Source organism: Rhamphochromis longiceps, linkage group LG1, assembly GCF_057381845.1.
Source record: "Rhamphochromis longiceps isolate RC_006_pf linkage group LG1, R_longiceps_female_GT1.1, whole genome shotgun sequence".
Classification (NCBI taxonomy): domain Eukaryota; kingdom Metazoa; phylum Chordata; class Actinopteri; order Cichliformes; family Cichlidae; genus Rhamphochromis; species Rhamphochromis longiceps.
In genome coordinates, this window is record NC_140557.1 from 29,621,194 (window position 1) to 29,636,897 (window position 15,704).

Genomic DNA, 15,704 nt, shown 5'->3' on the forward strand with positions numbered 1-15,704 from the left:
TAACTGCCTCCAAACCAAAGTATTTTTATATGAAAAACAAATATGCACTTTTTGTATTTTACCACATCTTTACCACCTCAGCATACAGCCATTATGTACTGTTATTAAATCGATACTCTTTCAGATTAATAACATAATCAAATGTGCACAATAGCAACAGTGCAATGTGTGACACTGTATATGCATGCTGAGCTTACTTTTCTCACACCTTAAATTGTTAGCAAAATTGCACACATTTGATTTGCTTGAAATAAATATACTATTACCAATATATCTACTGTAAAACATCTCTTATTTGGGTAAAATTGTGTCCGTGTACAAGTGTACACTGTGTGTTTCTAAGTTACAGTTATTTATAGTCAGAGCTAATGTTGTGAGGCTCCATCCCAAGAGATCCCCCAATTACCATGGAATTTAGAAAGCAAAAGCTAAACCAAACAGTCCAAAACAGCGCTAAGAATAGAGTGACCTTAGAGATCATCCAATCTTCCAACATAAATGTAGTTATATCATTGGAAGACAGGGGAAAGAGCACAGAGAGAGCGACAGAGATAGGCTCTTCTGTCTTGAGGAATGCTTTTAGAGTGTTGAGAGCAGATCGTGTGTGAAGGCAGATGTCTCTGCAATAATAGTGGAAACTATCATAAATTATGAACCTAACTTCATGTGCTAACACTCCAAGAGGTTCTTAAGAACCAAACAGGGATAAATTAGAGAGTAATATTCCTGTCCGAGGGAGTGGAAAAAAACTCATTGGAGCCACTAAGTCGTTTTATCTGGTAAAATTTTGATCAATACTTCCTAGAGTTGGCTCAAAATAATGCATAAATAAATAATGCACTGTACCTTAGGACGGATATTTTTTTAAAGCTAAACAAGACAAATCTGCCAAAGCAAGAGTATTTTCTTTAATTATCTTTGCATCTGCGAGATAAATGGTGCAAAGGTGTAGGTGAAAGTATAAAGTTGGTCTCATTTCTCTAAAAGCAATGAGACCAACTGAAAATAGTGTCACTGTGAGTTCATGCTGGAGTGTCTAGCATGATACACATTGGGGTCTTGAAACTGGAGCTGCTGGTTGGTCTGGATTTGGAATGGGATTTGGGTTCATGGTGAGCTTGCATGATTGCGTGTTATGCTGCAATCATCTAAATCCTTCCAGAGTCCCTGCTGGTTTCAATAGCATTTAACATAGCAATGGGAATCAATTAAAAGGACTAGTAAGATTCCTAAACACAGACCTCTATTCGTCACAACAGCGTGTAACTCAGAAAAAGAGTGAAATAAAGTATTGAGGCAGACATACGGGAATGAAGGCTGCTTGTTTGTCTGCTTTACAGATACTGTACTTCATATGCTACTGTAAACCTCAAACAGTGCCTTTGATCCTTGAGGCAGCAATTCAGTCTATAAAGCCAAACTACCTGCAAACACACACTGTATCCAAGTGCACAGATGTCTGCACACATTGACACAAGATTTAAGTACATGTCCTTTATGATTACAGTAGAATATATCATGTCAACTAAAACATAGCTTGCAGTATCACCATAACAACCCATAATAACCTATTAAAGCATTTTTACATTAACATCCATAACAGTAGTTATACTCCCACTACTTATATGGTTAGAGCTCCAACTTTTATTTGATTGTTACACAAATTAATAGCTTACTCATGCTACTAAATAAACTTTGAATAAACTACTACCACTTTTAAAAAGAGAACGATGTCTCCAAATATGCTTTAAATAATAGTGAGTCTTTAGGCAACAACAGGGAGAACAGAGCACTTAAGTCATTGAAGTCACTGAAATAATTACAGCACTTGGGCAGTGATAATTCAGAAAAACAGTTTCTAAAAACTAATATATATTTATGACAAAGATTAAATGGAAACCCCCCACATAAGTGCTGAAAAATAAAGTGCATAAAAAAACAACATGTTACTGTGTGCCAAGACATTAACTTCCCCATCTCCCCCTTAACACATCACATAAGGTCAGCGACGCTGCAGTTGACCTGTGAATTTGGACTTTTGAAAAACTCTACAGTGGAGTACATTTAAATGGTGCTATGAACTGTAAATGAGGCATTCCAGGAGCATTGGAAGATTTACACAAACTTTTACATTTGTAGTCCCAGAGGCATCACCTCTGTGACACCACTCATACCGCCAAAAGTGAGAAAAGGCTTCACTGATTAAGCAAATGATAATCTAGAAATAGTGTCTATTCTTACAACATCTTCCTGTTCTTCCTACCTTAATACAAAAATTATGAAATGGTAAAACTGTGGTTGAAGGATAGTGGAATAAATCATTGTCCAAAAGGTTACCTACTGAAATAGCAAAATGTATGAATACTTGGTAGCAGAGGGTTCTATTATTCCTTCCATTTTCCAATGCATGCAATTCCATATTAGATGTTAAATCTCCGTTTCTTGAGCCATGCGAAGCTCTTCTTAAGAGATTATCATGTCTTTCCAAGTCTGACTGGATAAGTTATCCTTGAAGGATGTTCTGGATATGAAACAGGGTCTGTGCTAAATTGGACACACCAATAATGCCTCCGCAGGGAGACATACTAATCCGATGGCTCACTCGCTTCAACTGGCTCCTTTTGGAAATGAAAGCAAAACAACTAAAATCTGAGCTCCTTTGGGTAAGTCAGGTCCATGATATTAATATATGCATCATTGTGATCTGCTTGCATTTCAGCTGAAGCTGATGAATACGTGTAGGTAAGTAGGGTGAGACTGTACACCAGTAAGTCGAGAGCTCAGTCAGCCTGATATGAACAGGGCCTAAAGAAAGAGCATGGCAATATCTTCACTTGGGGCAGAATTAACTGTACAATTGATCTTTTTGGTATTTTGTGGCTCACCAACTACATTTCTAAACTTCGTGTTAAAAATTCCAGGTAAGGTCATTTCTCTCTTTTGAAGGGATTTTTTTCATAGGAGTCTTGGGAACACCTTGTCTGGTTCCTCTCACGGACACACTCTGCCTCAGGGGGACGTACCAGGTGCTACCTGCCCAGACAACACAGATCCACCCACCATGAGAACCTTGGGATTTTATAGACACGGATCCTGTAAACTTCACAGTCTTCAGATGACCTGAAAAAATATATAGAATGTTGTGGAATTATATGTCTGTTCATGTTGATTTATATAGATTGGGCATTTAGCATTTATTTTAATGTCTGTTTTTCTGGTGTTTGTAACAGATTAAGTAATATTTTCTTGGCTCGTGTACTGAAAAAAAAAAACACAACTCAAATTGTCTCTGAGGTGATAGAGGGGACAGATGAACAGGAAAGAATGAGGTCTTTACAACTGCCAGTTTAGAGATAAGAAGGAAACCTGCCGCGACCAGAGGTCCCACTCTCTCAAGCTGCAGGCCTGAGCTCCCCAGGGGAGCGCATCATTAGGGCCCATATAAACTTTTGAAGTTGTGCGTCCTGGAAAACACCAGGCATGCAAGGCAATAGTTTATGGCTTTAAATACAAACTTAAAAAGTGAAAGAGTGTATGACCCTTGACACTGAGACGACTGCTTCTGAGTTGTTACGTCTTCTGTTTTTCTTGCTTGGACGGATACCTGCCAGTCATAACCTTAGCCACTTTAAGACTCAAAAAGAAAGAAAACTAAAGGACTTCTTTGAAGTTTTTATTTTTTTAACTTCAATCAGTAAACCCCTTACCAGTGATCCAATGCAGCCGAGTAAAACCGCAAATTAATTATGACATTTAAATTGAATAGGAAAGAAATTCTTTTGAGGTTTGTCATTACAGCGAATATTGTAACCGTCAATAAAATAAATGTGAGTCAGTCTGAGATCTGTGGCACGCACAGTGCAAGTCTATTTAAGCACAAGATGTTTCTTGGACAAGACAGAAGGGTTGTAACAAGAGTGAGTCTGCAAGAGTGAGTGAGCATGCAAATGTTCTTAAAGTACTTGTGATTTCAGTCTTCCAAGAGTTTATAGCTCCCTCTCATGTCTGGTGGTTGAGTGACAGTGAGAGGCAGGCAGAGGGTGTTTCTTCATTGCATATCAGCCAGGGACAGCTGACTGGTTGGGATTTAATTGCTCTCAAGTGAGGTCAGCAGGAGGCATTTATCTAAGCAGAGTGCACAACGACAGTGGACGATGCACAGAGTCAGTCTGCCAGAATCCGAGAAACATCCATGGGAATTCACAGAAGCTCCCAGTTCGTGCTTAACTTTTCTGCATCACTGGGTCTGGTTTACCACTGAGACTGCAGCTTTAGATCTAAAGAGCCTTCAAATTAAAACTCTTGCTGAAAGGGAGCGCACCTCTGCCAACTCCTGTCACCACTCAGAGCACATGTAAGTCATTACAATACAGATTTGTTTGTTACAATTAAAGCTATATATTTTGCTTGTTTCAAATTATGTATGTATGTACAGGAATTATAGACAGCACCAGTGATGCAATATTTCATGCTCTGGATCCATGAGAGGGAGATGTATATCTGCATCACCCAAATTTTGATTTACTGCTTGGGAATGTACAAAACATACTTGTGTAAACACAGAAAACCAGAAGCTATTTTGAAAGTTGATTGAAAATGTAATCTTGTATGTAAGTATTAAAATGCATTGTTTCTTTATTACAGTGATATTCTGCATAATATTTCCTGAACTGGACTACAATGCCCCTTGAGGGACAAGAAGATGGAGCAGTAGATGTGCGCCGTCACTGAAGTTTAAAAGAGGGGCATAATCTCGTGATACAATCAGCCAACTTCTGCCAACCTGCTTCCTCTACAGCCACTCTGTCTCACCTCCCCGCCAGGAAGCAGTGCTGCAGTAACGAAAACCAGCAGGTCACAAGTGAGGGGTCAGAAGATCCCTGAGCTGAGGAACGACGCACAGATCTCTATCTTGTATTTCAGTATGTTGTTCACTGATCCCCACTGCATTGTATTATAATGCGCAAATGGATGCTGACATGGAACCTTCAAAATCTGTTCCCGGGACTGTACCTGCATGCAATCTTTCTGTTTGGCAGTGTGTGTGTAGTCTACAGTGACTGCACCCCAGAACAACTTGCCGCCATCATGAACTGCTCCAAACATGAGCGCCACACCAGGAATTATGACTATATGGAGGGAGGAGATGTGCGCATACGACAACTGTTCAGTGGCACGCAGTGGTTCCTAACTATTGATGACTCCGGCAATATCAATGGTACTCAAGACTCTACCAACTGCTACAGTAAGCATCGCTCTTTTTGTGTAGACCAAACGTTTATTATAGGTCCCACTATATATCTATAGGCATTTGCCAAAATGTATGTGAATCTGACTGCTATTACTCTGTTAATAAGTCTTGTGTCTCTGTTAGAGCAGCCAAAGTGACAGGTAAAATGGAGCAGGTGGGAGATTTGATGGGTTAAATTACAGCACAGGCTGTAATGAAGTAAACTGAAGGGTCTTGGAGACTTATGACCTGAGACTCACACAGATTCACATTTGTTCTGCCTGATTTACTCTCAGTACTCAGAGCGCCAGAATGAGTTATCAGGGAAAAGAGTGGGAGAGAATATTAGCAATGGAAAAATCAAATTTTGTAATGGATCTGTGGTTGGCTGCTGAGATCAAACACAGAGACAGCAACCACACTGTGTCCAGCCCAAACTTATTCTTTTCTAAAATTAGAAGCCAAATATTTTAAAATAATGATTACCATCTAACTACTTAATGACACATTTTATTTGCTAACCGTGATAAGTGCTTTTTGACACACCTACTTGTTTGAATTGTTGCTCAGGGGCCAACATTTTCTCAAAGGTTGTGAGATAGTACGAGGAGTCTCTGTGTCATGGTGAGGATGTTTTAAGTAGTTATCATTTCCTCCTATCTGACAGTGCCTCCGTGGCTGGAATGTTGGCTTGAAAGAGAGATGCCTCATGGAAAAGATGCTTGTGCAACAACTGGCAATGAAAGACTGAAAAACTGATACGCCCATATGCGGCTGACAGTCGCACGCTAAAAGCACACAAAGTTCTTTGATGAAAGCAGCATGGTGCAGATGTACATGGAATAAATCTGCGATTTATGTTTTTGATTGCAGCGAACAAGAAATCCTTAAAAGCTGATTGCAAAAAGTCTTTTATTACAAAGACAGAAAAGAAAAATAGGAGACCAAAATGAGAAACGTTTGCTTTGTACCTCTAACACAAATATCAGGTCACTTTTAGTAAATTCATCTTTGTTTTTATGATTTATTATATTACATTGTAGTGTTTTGTTTTTTGTTTTCAGTAAAAGATAAAAATCATATTTTTTTTTGTGGTTCAAGCAAAATGAGGCCATACTGATAAAAGGTATGTTAACCCTCACAGAAAGTCAGACAAACAACAAGCTGGAAATAAATAATTTCTAAACAGCAGGTGGAAAACAGGGACTTCTAGGAAAATAACCTAATAAAAGTAAAGACATATGTTTTGGCACAGTTCTCTGCTGAGTCAGAGCAATCGTAGCATAGTAGACTGGCTGCACCATACTCTACGGCCACCCAACTAAATTCATTGCAATTTAGAATTAGAATTAGAAATGCTTTCTTCCCAAAAGATGGAAAATCACTGTGTTACCGCAGCCAAAACATGACAAATACCTTAGGTCAGTAAACTCACGAGAAGAAAAGGCTCAATTTTGGGGATAAATAAAGCATTTCTAAATCGAATTTGATGAATGTCGAAGTAAAATACATATTACCTGATTAAATCCTGCAGTATTTTGCAGCAAAAATGAAAGCTAAATGGAATCAATTTGCTAAACTTGCACCTCTGTGAAACTACAAGGTGTTTAGTCTGAAGCTAACTCCACATTTAACAATATTCCGTGAAAGTTATGTCTGGAGCACATTTCGCAATGAATGTAAACACTGAGGTCCAACAGTGCTCAGAAAGTAGACTTAGGGATTATCCGCAAAGTAGTTTACTTAGCCAGTGGCAGCGAGTGATGGCAAATCTGTTTCAACTGAGGACAGCTTGTGAGGCTTTTGCATCAGAGCCAAAATGTTTACAATATGCGTGTAAAAAATGTGATCCATCTTTCCACAGTACACCAAACGACTGGAGCTGTTGCACGTTACATTACGGGGATGATGCTCTCAGACGACAAGCATGCAGTTGCATCGATAAATCCCACCAATATATGTGGATTAAACAAACGTTTGGCTGACTCTGAGTCTGTAAACAGGTTTACAAATGAGGTTGTAGCTTTTATAGTGTTAAACTGAACTTTCGAGATTGCCTCTGAAATAAGTAGAAGCCGGGGGGGACCTAAAAGCGGGGTTAAATAAATATGAGTAAACAGTTAAAGGTCAGTAGTATTAAGTCAGATATCAAGAGCAAGAAAAGCACAAACAACATTCCAAGATTGGGAGATCCCATCTGTTTGTGATCTAGCAAACACTCAAATGTGGCATGCTCAGTGTCAGCCTAAAGAGCTTTAATAGACCTCTTCCCCCTACTTTCCCCTCTGCCTATCAAATGAAAGAATTTCTAGAGTATGTAAAAAATCAACAAGGTTTTGAATTGCCTAAAAACACGAGCTCTGAACCAGATTGCCAGTCTGTAAAAAGCACATTTCTCTATTTATTTTAATTTTGCTGCCACTGCCACATCTCACCATTCGCTATTTTTAAACAGAAACATCATATGTTTACAGCATGCAAAGGATTTTTCATATATATGATGGCAATGTTTTTACCAAAGGTCAATGTTATGGATATTTGATTTATGAACTGATAATTGGTGCAGCCTGTTGACATGACATGATTTTTTTTTTTTTTTTTAAGTTACATTTTCGGCTAAAGTCCTACAAGATAACTAAACATCTACTTCACTTTACCCAATAATGTAATCATTTCAAATATTCACGAAAGATCTCCTGTTTTGGAACTCTGGGCAAAGAAATTTGCTGTTTACATCATTTGATTTTCTGTGTTTAAATACTTTAAAAATTCCATCCTTTCAACATGGCACATTGGGAAGAATAAATGTGTTTACCCTCCCACAGATTTGAAAAGCAGGCTTTAAATGCCAGGTCTAAAGCACACGCAAGAAGGTAGTTTTCTCAGTCCCTGGGGAAGAGAGCCCTAATCTGTTTCCCATATGTGCTATGGCATAGGTTGTGGTTTGTGTAAAAGCCACCCAGGCCACTTAACAAAGCTTGGATAAAGTCAGAGAGACCACAGACTGATTAATCACAGGAACCTCCACCTCGTTTGCTAATGAAGATGTATGTGGAGCTGGAGCCAGAGTAAAAGCTGGATGATGACAGCGCCTTATCTCTCCTGTAACATGCCTCCTTTTTCTGACTGTCCGGCAGGTATCCTAGAAATCAGGACAGTGTCCGAGGGAGGCATACTGGCTATAAAAGGCGTAAAAAGCCAGTATTATATTTCTATGAACAAAGCTGGACAGCTGCAAGGAAAGGTAATATTTTTCCACAGGGAGGAAAGTCATATGCTGTTGTCAGCTAATTTAAATCATGCAGAAATAAAACAAACAGTTCAGAGCGTTTACTTAATCATATTAATGGCTTGATGTGTTTCCATTACAGAGGATCTACAATGACAACTGCAACTTTAAGGAGGTTTTCCTAGAAAACTACTTCAATGCTTACTCCTCGGCCAAGTGGACAAAAAAAGAAATGTTCATAGCCCTGTCACAAAAGGGAAAGCCCATGAGAGGGAAGAAGACCAGGAGGGAGCACACTGCATCTCATTTCATCCCTATGAAATGCAAGGCAGAGGAGAGGAGAGTAGACTGAAAAATCAAAGAACTTATCTGCAAAATATCTGTGGATTCAGTCATGCTATACGTGCTAACAGACACTTGAATACACTCCACTTTCACTCCAGTTGCAGATGAGCCAGGACCTGTTTTACAAAATGTTCTCATTTTTAAAACAGAAAACAGAAAGTTCAATTTGAGCACCAAAACAGTTTTTTTTACAGTTTTACTAAGTTGAAACAGGAATTCTGGAAATATCATGAAAGCTATTCTATATTATTGGTGTTTTGAATTGAATAACAATACTTCTTTATAAAAGTGTTTCTATATAATACAGTAAAACTATACAATACAATACAAATATAAATTATACGATGCAGTACAGTCCTGTGTTGTATCTTGTTCAGCGATGAGCTACATTCAGCCAGGTGAGGACAATCGTATGATCACCAGAATAGTCCACAATAAGCTTGACCATGATGTGCTGAAGCAAGCAGGACTTGTTTTTCTTTCTTTCTTTCTTTCTTTCTTTTCCCCTCATGGTGCTCAGACCACACAGGGCATCCATTTATCAACCATCCTGTGAAGCGAGCTGGAGGCATACATATTCATACTCACACCTAAAGCCAATTTAGAGTCACCTATTAACCTTACACTTGTTCCTGTTTGGTTCGTTTTTTTGTTTTTTTCTTGGGAATGTCAGACGAAAACCAATCCAACACATGCAAAGTCCACACAAAAAGGCTGCTACTGACTGGCAGGTTCCAACCATATGCACTGTAGATGCTCGCCAACTCCCTCTGCCTTAGGGTGTGACTTTGAAATGCTCAAATATTCTGCTGCTGATGCTGCATGTGTTATGTAATCTTTTTCTATCAGAGTGAACAATCCTGTACACTAAAAGATTATGATATTTATTTTTACAGATGTTATCTTTAGGTTACGGATCATTCCCATTTTACTAAGCATGAAAAAGACAGAAATACACCAGGAGATGTATTTATTTTCACCACACTCGTCAAATAGTTGTAACTTTTAACTTCTAGGCCAGCTCTCTCTTCATGATATCACTGCAATATCTCAGTACTAACTATATCACTACAGTACCTTGTTATTTATGGGTGTAAGTTATTTGTTTTATTTACGTAAAATATATGTTGTATGTTAAGGTGTCCCGTTTTCTTTCAATGTAACCCACTTGGATCTTTTACTGTGCAACAGTGGAAATAAAGTATTGCACACTGTATTCAGGTTTTGTTTGTTTTGTTTTGTTTTTGTCCACCAGGGGGTATAAATGGTCAAATAAATTCAGGAAGTAAACTTTGGAGAGAGAAAAAAAGCAATGACCTACTTACATATTCAGAATAGAAACAGAGATACTTTACAGAAAGTTATCTTGCCTAATATTCTGTCTTTTGTCAGCACACCTTCATTACATGTCATATCTATCTATTTATACTCCTGTGCAAAAGTCCCGACCCACCCTCATTTCTTTATATCCTGCTAGGAAAATTGGAAACAGGTTCAGGTATTTTTCGAAGCGCATGCAAACATATATATAAATACAGTATATAAGATGAAAAAGGTTTGTACAATTCTACGGAGCATGAATGTCAATATTTGGTATGACCACCTGTATTCTTCAAACACACCCTGAACTCTCTTGGGCCTACTTTTCTGTCCTTTCTTTAAGTAGTCTTCAGTAATAGTTAGTTAGGAATAGGAAGCTCTTCTTTGATGTTGGCTGCCTTTTGTTCTGTTCTCTGTCAAGATGATCCCACATTGCTTCAATAATGTTGAGGTTCGGGCTCTGGGGAGGTCAATTCATGACTGATAGTGCTCCATTGTGTCTTTTTCTATCCAGGTGCTTTTACTGCAAGGGCAATGTGTTATTGATCACTGTCATGATGAAAAATAATGACAATCAAGCACTGTCCAGGTGGTTTTACATGGTGGGTCAAAATTTGACAGCATTTTTCTGCATTTGTAGTTTCATTAGTTGTGACAAGACCCCCAACACCATGACAGAGCCTCCACTGTGTTTTACAGATGGCTGTAGACATATTAATGATCACTCTATCAGACCTGATGCCACTGATTTTGTGTCCAGTTCTTGTGTAATTTGGCAAAACTCAGCCTTTTCTCCCTGTTTCCCTTGCTTCTATTTTGTCCAACACCTTTTTTCTTAAATTTATTTGAGTTAACCCTAACTTTGCCATTTTATTTTACTGGACTAACCCACACTCTTTTATTCACTTTACTGTGATACATTTTGAAAATTAACCATCTAAGGCACACCATACCAAGATACGGCATGTTCTCAACTAATAGCTCTTTGGGAACCACATTGTTACTACAAAAAATTATGTTTCATGTATGACAGACTGCTCATAACAAAGAACCTAAAGATATAAAAGATAAAGATTAAAACAGGTTCTTTACTAAGTTTTCTAATAAATGTTGACATAATACTGGTTTTACCTTTGGGTTACAAGTATTACATGCATTTTTAAGCTTGAATGATTCTCAGGGAAACATTAAGTGACTTAAAAGAAAGAAATGAGGACTGAGTCAGAAAGCACATATATATGCTTTCAGGCACAACTCTTAAATATGTGTTACTCAGGCCTTGTTTTAATTACTGATAAAACTGTAGAAAATGCATTTTGCTGTGAGTTTGAGCTTAAATGTCTTTGGGGATTGTTCTAGTCTGTTCTTACTGAAAACAGCACAATCCTGAAAGGACACATTGCACAAGAAGCACTCAGTTTCAGACTCTAATATTTCTATAGTACCCTGGGGATATTAAGTAGCATAATAAAATATGTTGATATCTTTAAGTAGATTAAAGACAAACACACTGCAAGGGAACATTTTGAATGTCCTTGGACAATCCTTGATACACAATATAACATCAGTTAACCTGATAAGGGAGGTTAAGATATAACAGAACTATTAATATACAATAGCAGATTTTTTAAAAGTACATTAATGTTGTCAGATTGTTTAGGCAATTGCCTCTGGTTTTCTGCTGTATTATGAAAAGGTGAATTCTTCCCAGTTGAGAAAAATATTGCGGACATGTTGGCAAGGTGCCTACACCACACGTTCATGCATACACTCATATGAGCACATGTGTGCAGGCCCACAGACAGACATCAGCATAGTGATTTTAAACTTTTTCCTGGGTTCACATCTGGCTTGGAAAACCCTTGTCAGATAAAGACAGTCAAAATGAGAGTGCAACCCTGTAAAAAAACGTTTGACCCAAACAACATCTGAGCAAGGTGAAGGCTTCTGCCAAGTCACGCAAAGTTAGTCTTAGCAGATAATTTGTAACATACTCAAAATGTAAACACATTTCAGACTCAAGGCTGCGTATTCCCAGCAGGATGAGGAGAAGCCAAAGCCAACGAGAAAGAGAGAAGATTGTCACAGACGTGAAGCTGCAGACGTCCAAGAAAAAAGATGCAACACAGGCACATCGGACATAAATTCTTACAGCTTACACAGTGTTCCAAGACTCTTTATTTCTGAAATCAAAAATCACTGAAATCCTTACTTGCAAAACTCTTGCAAGTAAGGAACATAAGGACAAAGTCACTTCCCATTAAAAAAAAACAGTGCCCTGTAATATTATTACCATCACTATTAATACAAATATAAATATCATGTGTGCAAATAAATTGACATTCAGCCGAATATGTTGTCCATCAATATTGTTCAATCATCCCCAGTCGTGATAATTTACAGTCAAATTAAAAACTTAAATCTGAAATCAAAGTTCTATATTACCAGATAATAACAGTAGTTCTGAAACAGAGAACGGGTAACTAACTAGCTGTAATTACTGTTGTTCAAGTCAGCAGCATCATTGTGAAAGTGAATGCACAGAAAGCAACATGTGCACCACATTACAAGCATCATATGCAGACAATTGCAGTGTCTGACACTCGCTTTGAACAGTGCAATAGGGAAAAGAAGAATAGGGGGAAAGTTACTAATTTGAGTGAAGAGTAACAGGGAGAGACATTAGAGAGTCTCGTACAAAGTGAAGCAGTGGACTTGGGGCTGCGGGAGAAAGGGGAGGCCCTGAAGGAGGGGGAGAGGGAACACTCAGTTGAACTTGATACATCTCAGGGCTGTAAAACTTTGTTTCCCTGGAGGAAATCTGTTGTTATGCAACCTGGGGAATTCTGTATTTGCAGCTCTTTGCACGGAATCCCCAGACCACCAGATTATTATGAAACAAGATCAGGACCTCCAGCAACTCGCTGCAGCATCACACTTTTACTGAGAAGTAAATTAAATCGGTGCCAAATGAGACCACACAGTGATTACAATATAAATTAGTATTTGACATACCAAGGAGTAATTCACTGGGTTAGTACCATGTAACTGAAGTAAAAAGCGCCACTGGTTTTCAAACTATTGTGCCCTACAACAACACCACCAAACAAAACAAACTACTAAAATGCAAAAATCATCACTGTGCTGGGAAATATTTCTAATTAATCCCCTAAATAAATGTGCAGTCCTAAGTTTACATCCACTCATCATAAGCATGAAGGTAATTCTGTCTATCAATCTTTCAGTCGATCTATCTAGGAAAGACAGATGATGTGGTATGCTTTGGATCATGAGCTATTTCCCTCCCTCTCCATTCTTTTTTTATCCCATCATGACGATAACTAATAAAAGTTCATCTTGGTTTCATCTGTCCAAAGATTTTTCCCAGAACTGCGCCGGCTCTTTTAGATGTTGCGGTCATGGTAGAGGGAGCGAGACAGAGCGAAAGACAAAGAGAGAGCGAGGGACAGAGATCGAACTTGACATTCATAAACAGACTTCATCGACTACACACTGGGGACACTGGGAAGGACACACAGAGGTGAGACTAAGACAGACACGAAAGAGAATGAAATTAAACAAGAACCAAAAACTAGACATACAAGTAACAAAACTCAGAGACTATCAAAACTGAATATTAAAATCTCAATATTCCCAAAGAAAGAACAGCAAGCCTAAACAAACTCAAAAACCTGGGTCAAAGACTCAGGACCATGACAGTCTTCTTGCAAAATCGAATCTGGCCTTCATGTCCTTGAGGTTAATTAGTGGTTTGCACCTAGTTGTAAATCATCTGTATTTACATTAATGAAAACCTGTCTTATCTGTAGGCCTATACACCTAGAAACACCTAGCTCCCCAAGTAGTCTTCATTCAGTTAGATGTTGTGACAGAGTTTTTCTTAACCAAGGAAAGAATTCTGCATTCTTTGGTGCATTTCTTCTTTTTAAGAATGCACCAGATTGTTGATTTGGCCACTCCTAAACTTTGCTTTTTTAGATATTTAGCCACCATCGCTTTCATAAACATTAATTTGACGTCATATTGAGAGTTCCAGTTAAAAACTACTAAAAGCAACTTCAATCCCAAACTGCCATGAAAGGGCAGTTTGGGCAGTCTGTGTAAACTGCCATGAAAGGAGGAGGGATGCGGCTTCTAAACAGCTTATCATTCTGCTGTCCAAACTTTTGAGACTGTGAAAATGGAGAGTAGGTGGTGTATAAAAAGTCTGTAATTTTTACAGTTAATACAAAGGTTTTAGTCAAACCCCTTGAACTGAAGCTGGCAGCCTGCACAATCACAGCTTGATTATTTGGTTTTAAAGGGTGGTGTACAGGGGCAAAACTTGTGCAATTCCTTATATCATAATTCATCAGTTATTTATTAAGCTTCTGTGTTAACATCAACAACTATAATAAATTATTGTTGTTACTATTTTTGTTACACAGAATATGTACACTATGCAAGGGTCAGGCGGCTGTAGTTGTAGTTCAGGATGTCAGGCAGGTCATCTAATTATCAGAAGGTTGGTGGTTCAATTCCTGCCTTCTCCAGTTTGCATGCCAAATACCCTTGGGTGTGATACTAACTCCAAGTTCATCTCTGATGAAATAATCTCAGTATGAGCATGTGTAAATATTAGATAGAAACCGCATATGTATACAAATAGTACTTGTATGAAAGGGTGAATGAGGCAAGCTGGATAAAGTCCTTTGAGTGCTCAGATAGAGCTGAAAAGTGCTACAAAGATCCAATCCATTTACCAAAATATTACCATATTATTGTGTGTTTACAAATAGAGATATACAGATATATACTAAAACCCAAATATCTTTTTCTATATCAGGAAAATCTCTACCTTTATTTCTGTTTTTGAATTGCTTCCACACTCAACCTGTTCCAGATTTTGACTCGTAAACACTAAAACATTTTCTGGTAGTACACACATTAATATAGTTTTGAAGTTGCTAAAACCCCTTAAATTACAGCTATGTTCTCTACAGAAAACATACTTTGAACATTTCCTGGTAGCAAATTATTTTTTGCTCCAAGCAAAATGTGTGCTTTCTGGAATTTGTAATTATTGCCACGGACCAGATTCATATGAATAAGCAGAGTCTCTAAGGATTTTTCTTTAAGGTTATTTTTAATATATTATTTTAAATATTTTTGAGAACTATGCACAACTCTTTTTAAATTGCCTAAAATGTTGTATTTTTAAATGCAACAAAAAGCATCACAATACACAGTGTGTGTCTAATATTAAACTTGTAATTTAACTTGTACATTTAAAATCTAGAGGTTTACATGATCATAAACTGTGTTTTATTTTAAGAAAAAAAATTTTTTTCTTTCTAACGTTTACCGAAATACATAAGAGCGAGAGTTGACGTTCATTGGCTGCTAGTATGAGTAACTTAAATCTAACTTCGTAATTTTATTTTACTGGATTAAAGCACACTCATTTATTCACTTTACTTTGATACATTTTGAAAATTAACCATCTATAAATATATATTTATAAATCGCCTGCCATAACACCCCCAAAGGGCACCGAGTAGCACATTCGTTGCTTAGCGA

The 15,704-nt window shown here is 37.8% G+C and overlaps 1 protein-coding gene across 2 annotated transcripts; it reads left to right on the forward strand.

Annotated features, from left to right (window-relative positions):
• The first annotated feature begins 4,061 nt into the window (after nucleotides 1-4,061).
• fgf7 (fibroblast growth factor 7) lies at nucleotides 4,062-10,008 on the forward strand. Of its 2 annotated transcripts, none has more exons than XM_085405226.1 (4): nucleotides 4,062-4,354; nucleotides 4,645-5,218; nucleotides 8,368-8,474; nucleotides 8,602-10,008. In XM_085405226.1, the coding sequence occupies exons 2-4, from the start codon at nucleotides 4,960-4,962 to the stop codon at nucleotides 8,809-8,811; spliced, it is 576 nt and encodes a 191-aa protein (XP_085261352.1). In that variant the 5' UTR covers nucleotides 4,062-4,354; nucleotides 4,645-4,959; the 3' UTR covers nucleotides 8,812-10,008. The 2 variants fall into 2 exon arrangements, with proteins under 2 accessions (XP_085261352.1, XP_085261344.1); XM_085405218.1 differs by having other exon boundaries at nucleotides 4,071-4,354; nucleotides 4,645-5,245.
• Nucleotides 10,009-15,704: the final 5,696 nt, after the last annotated feature.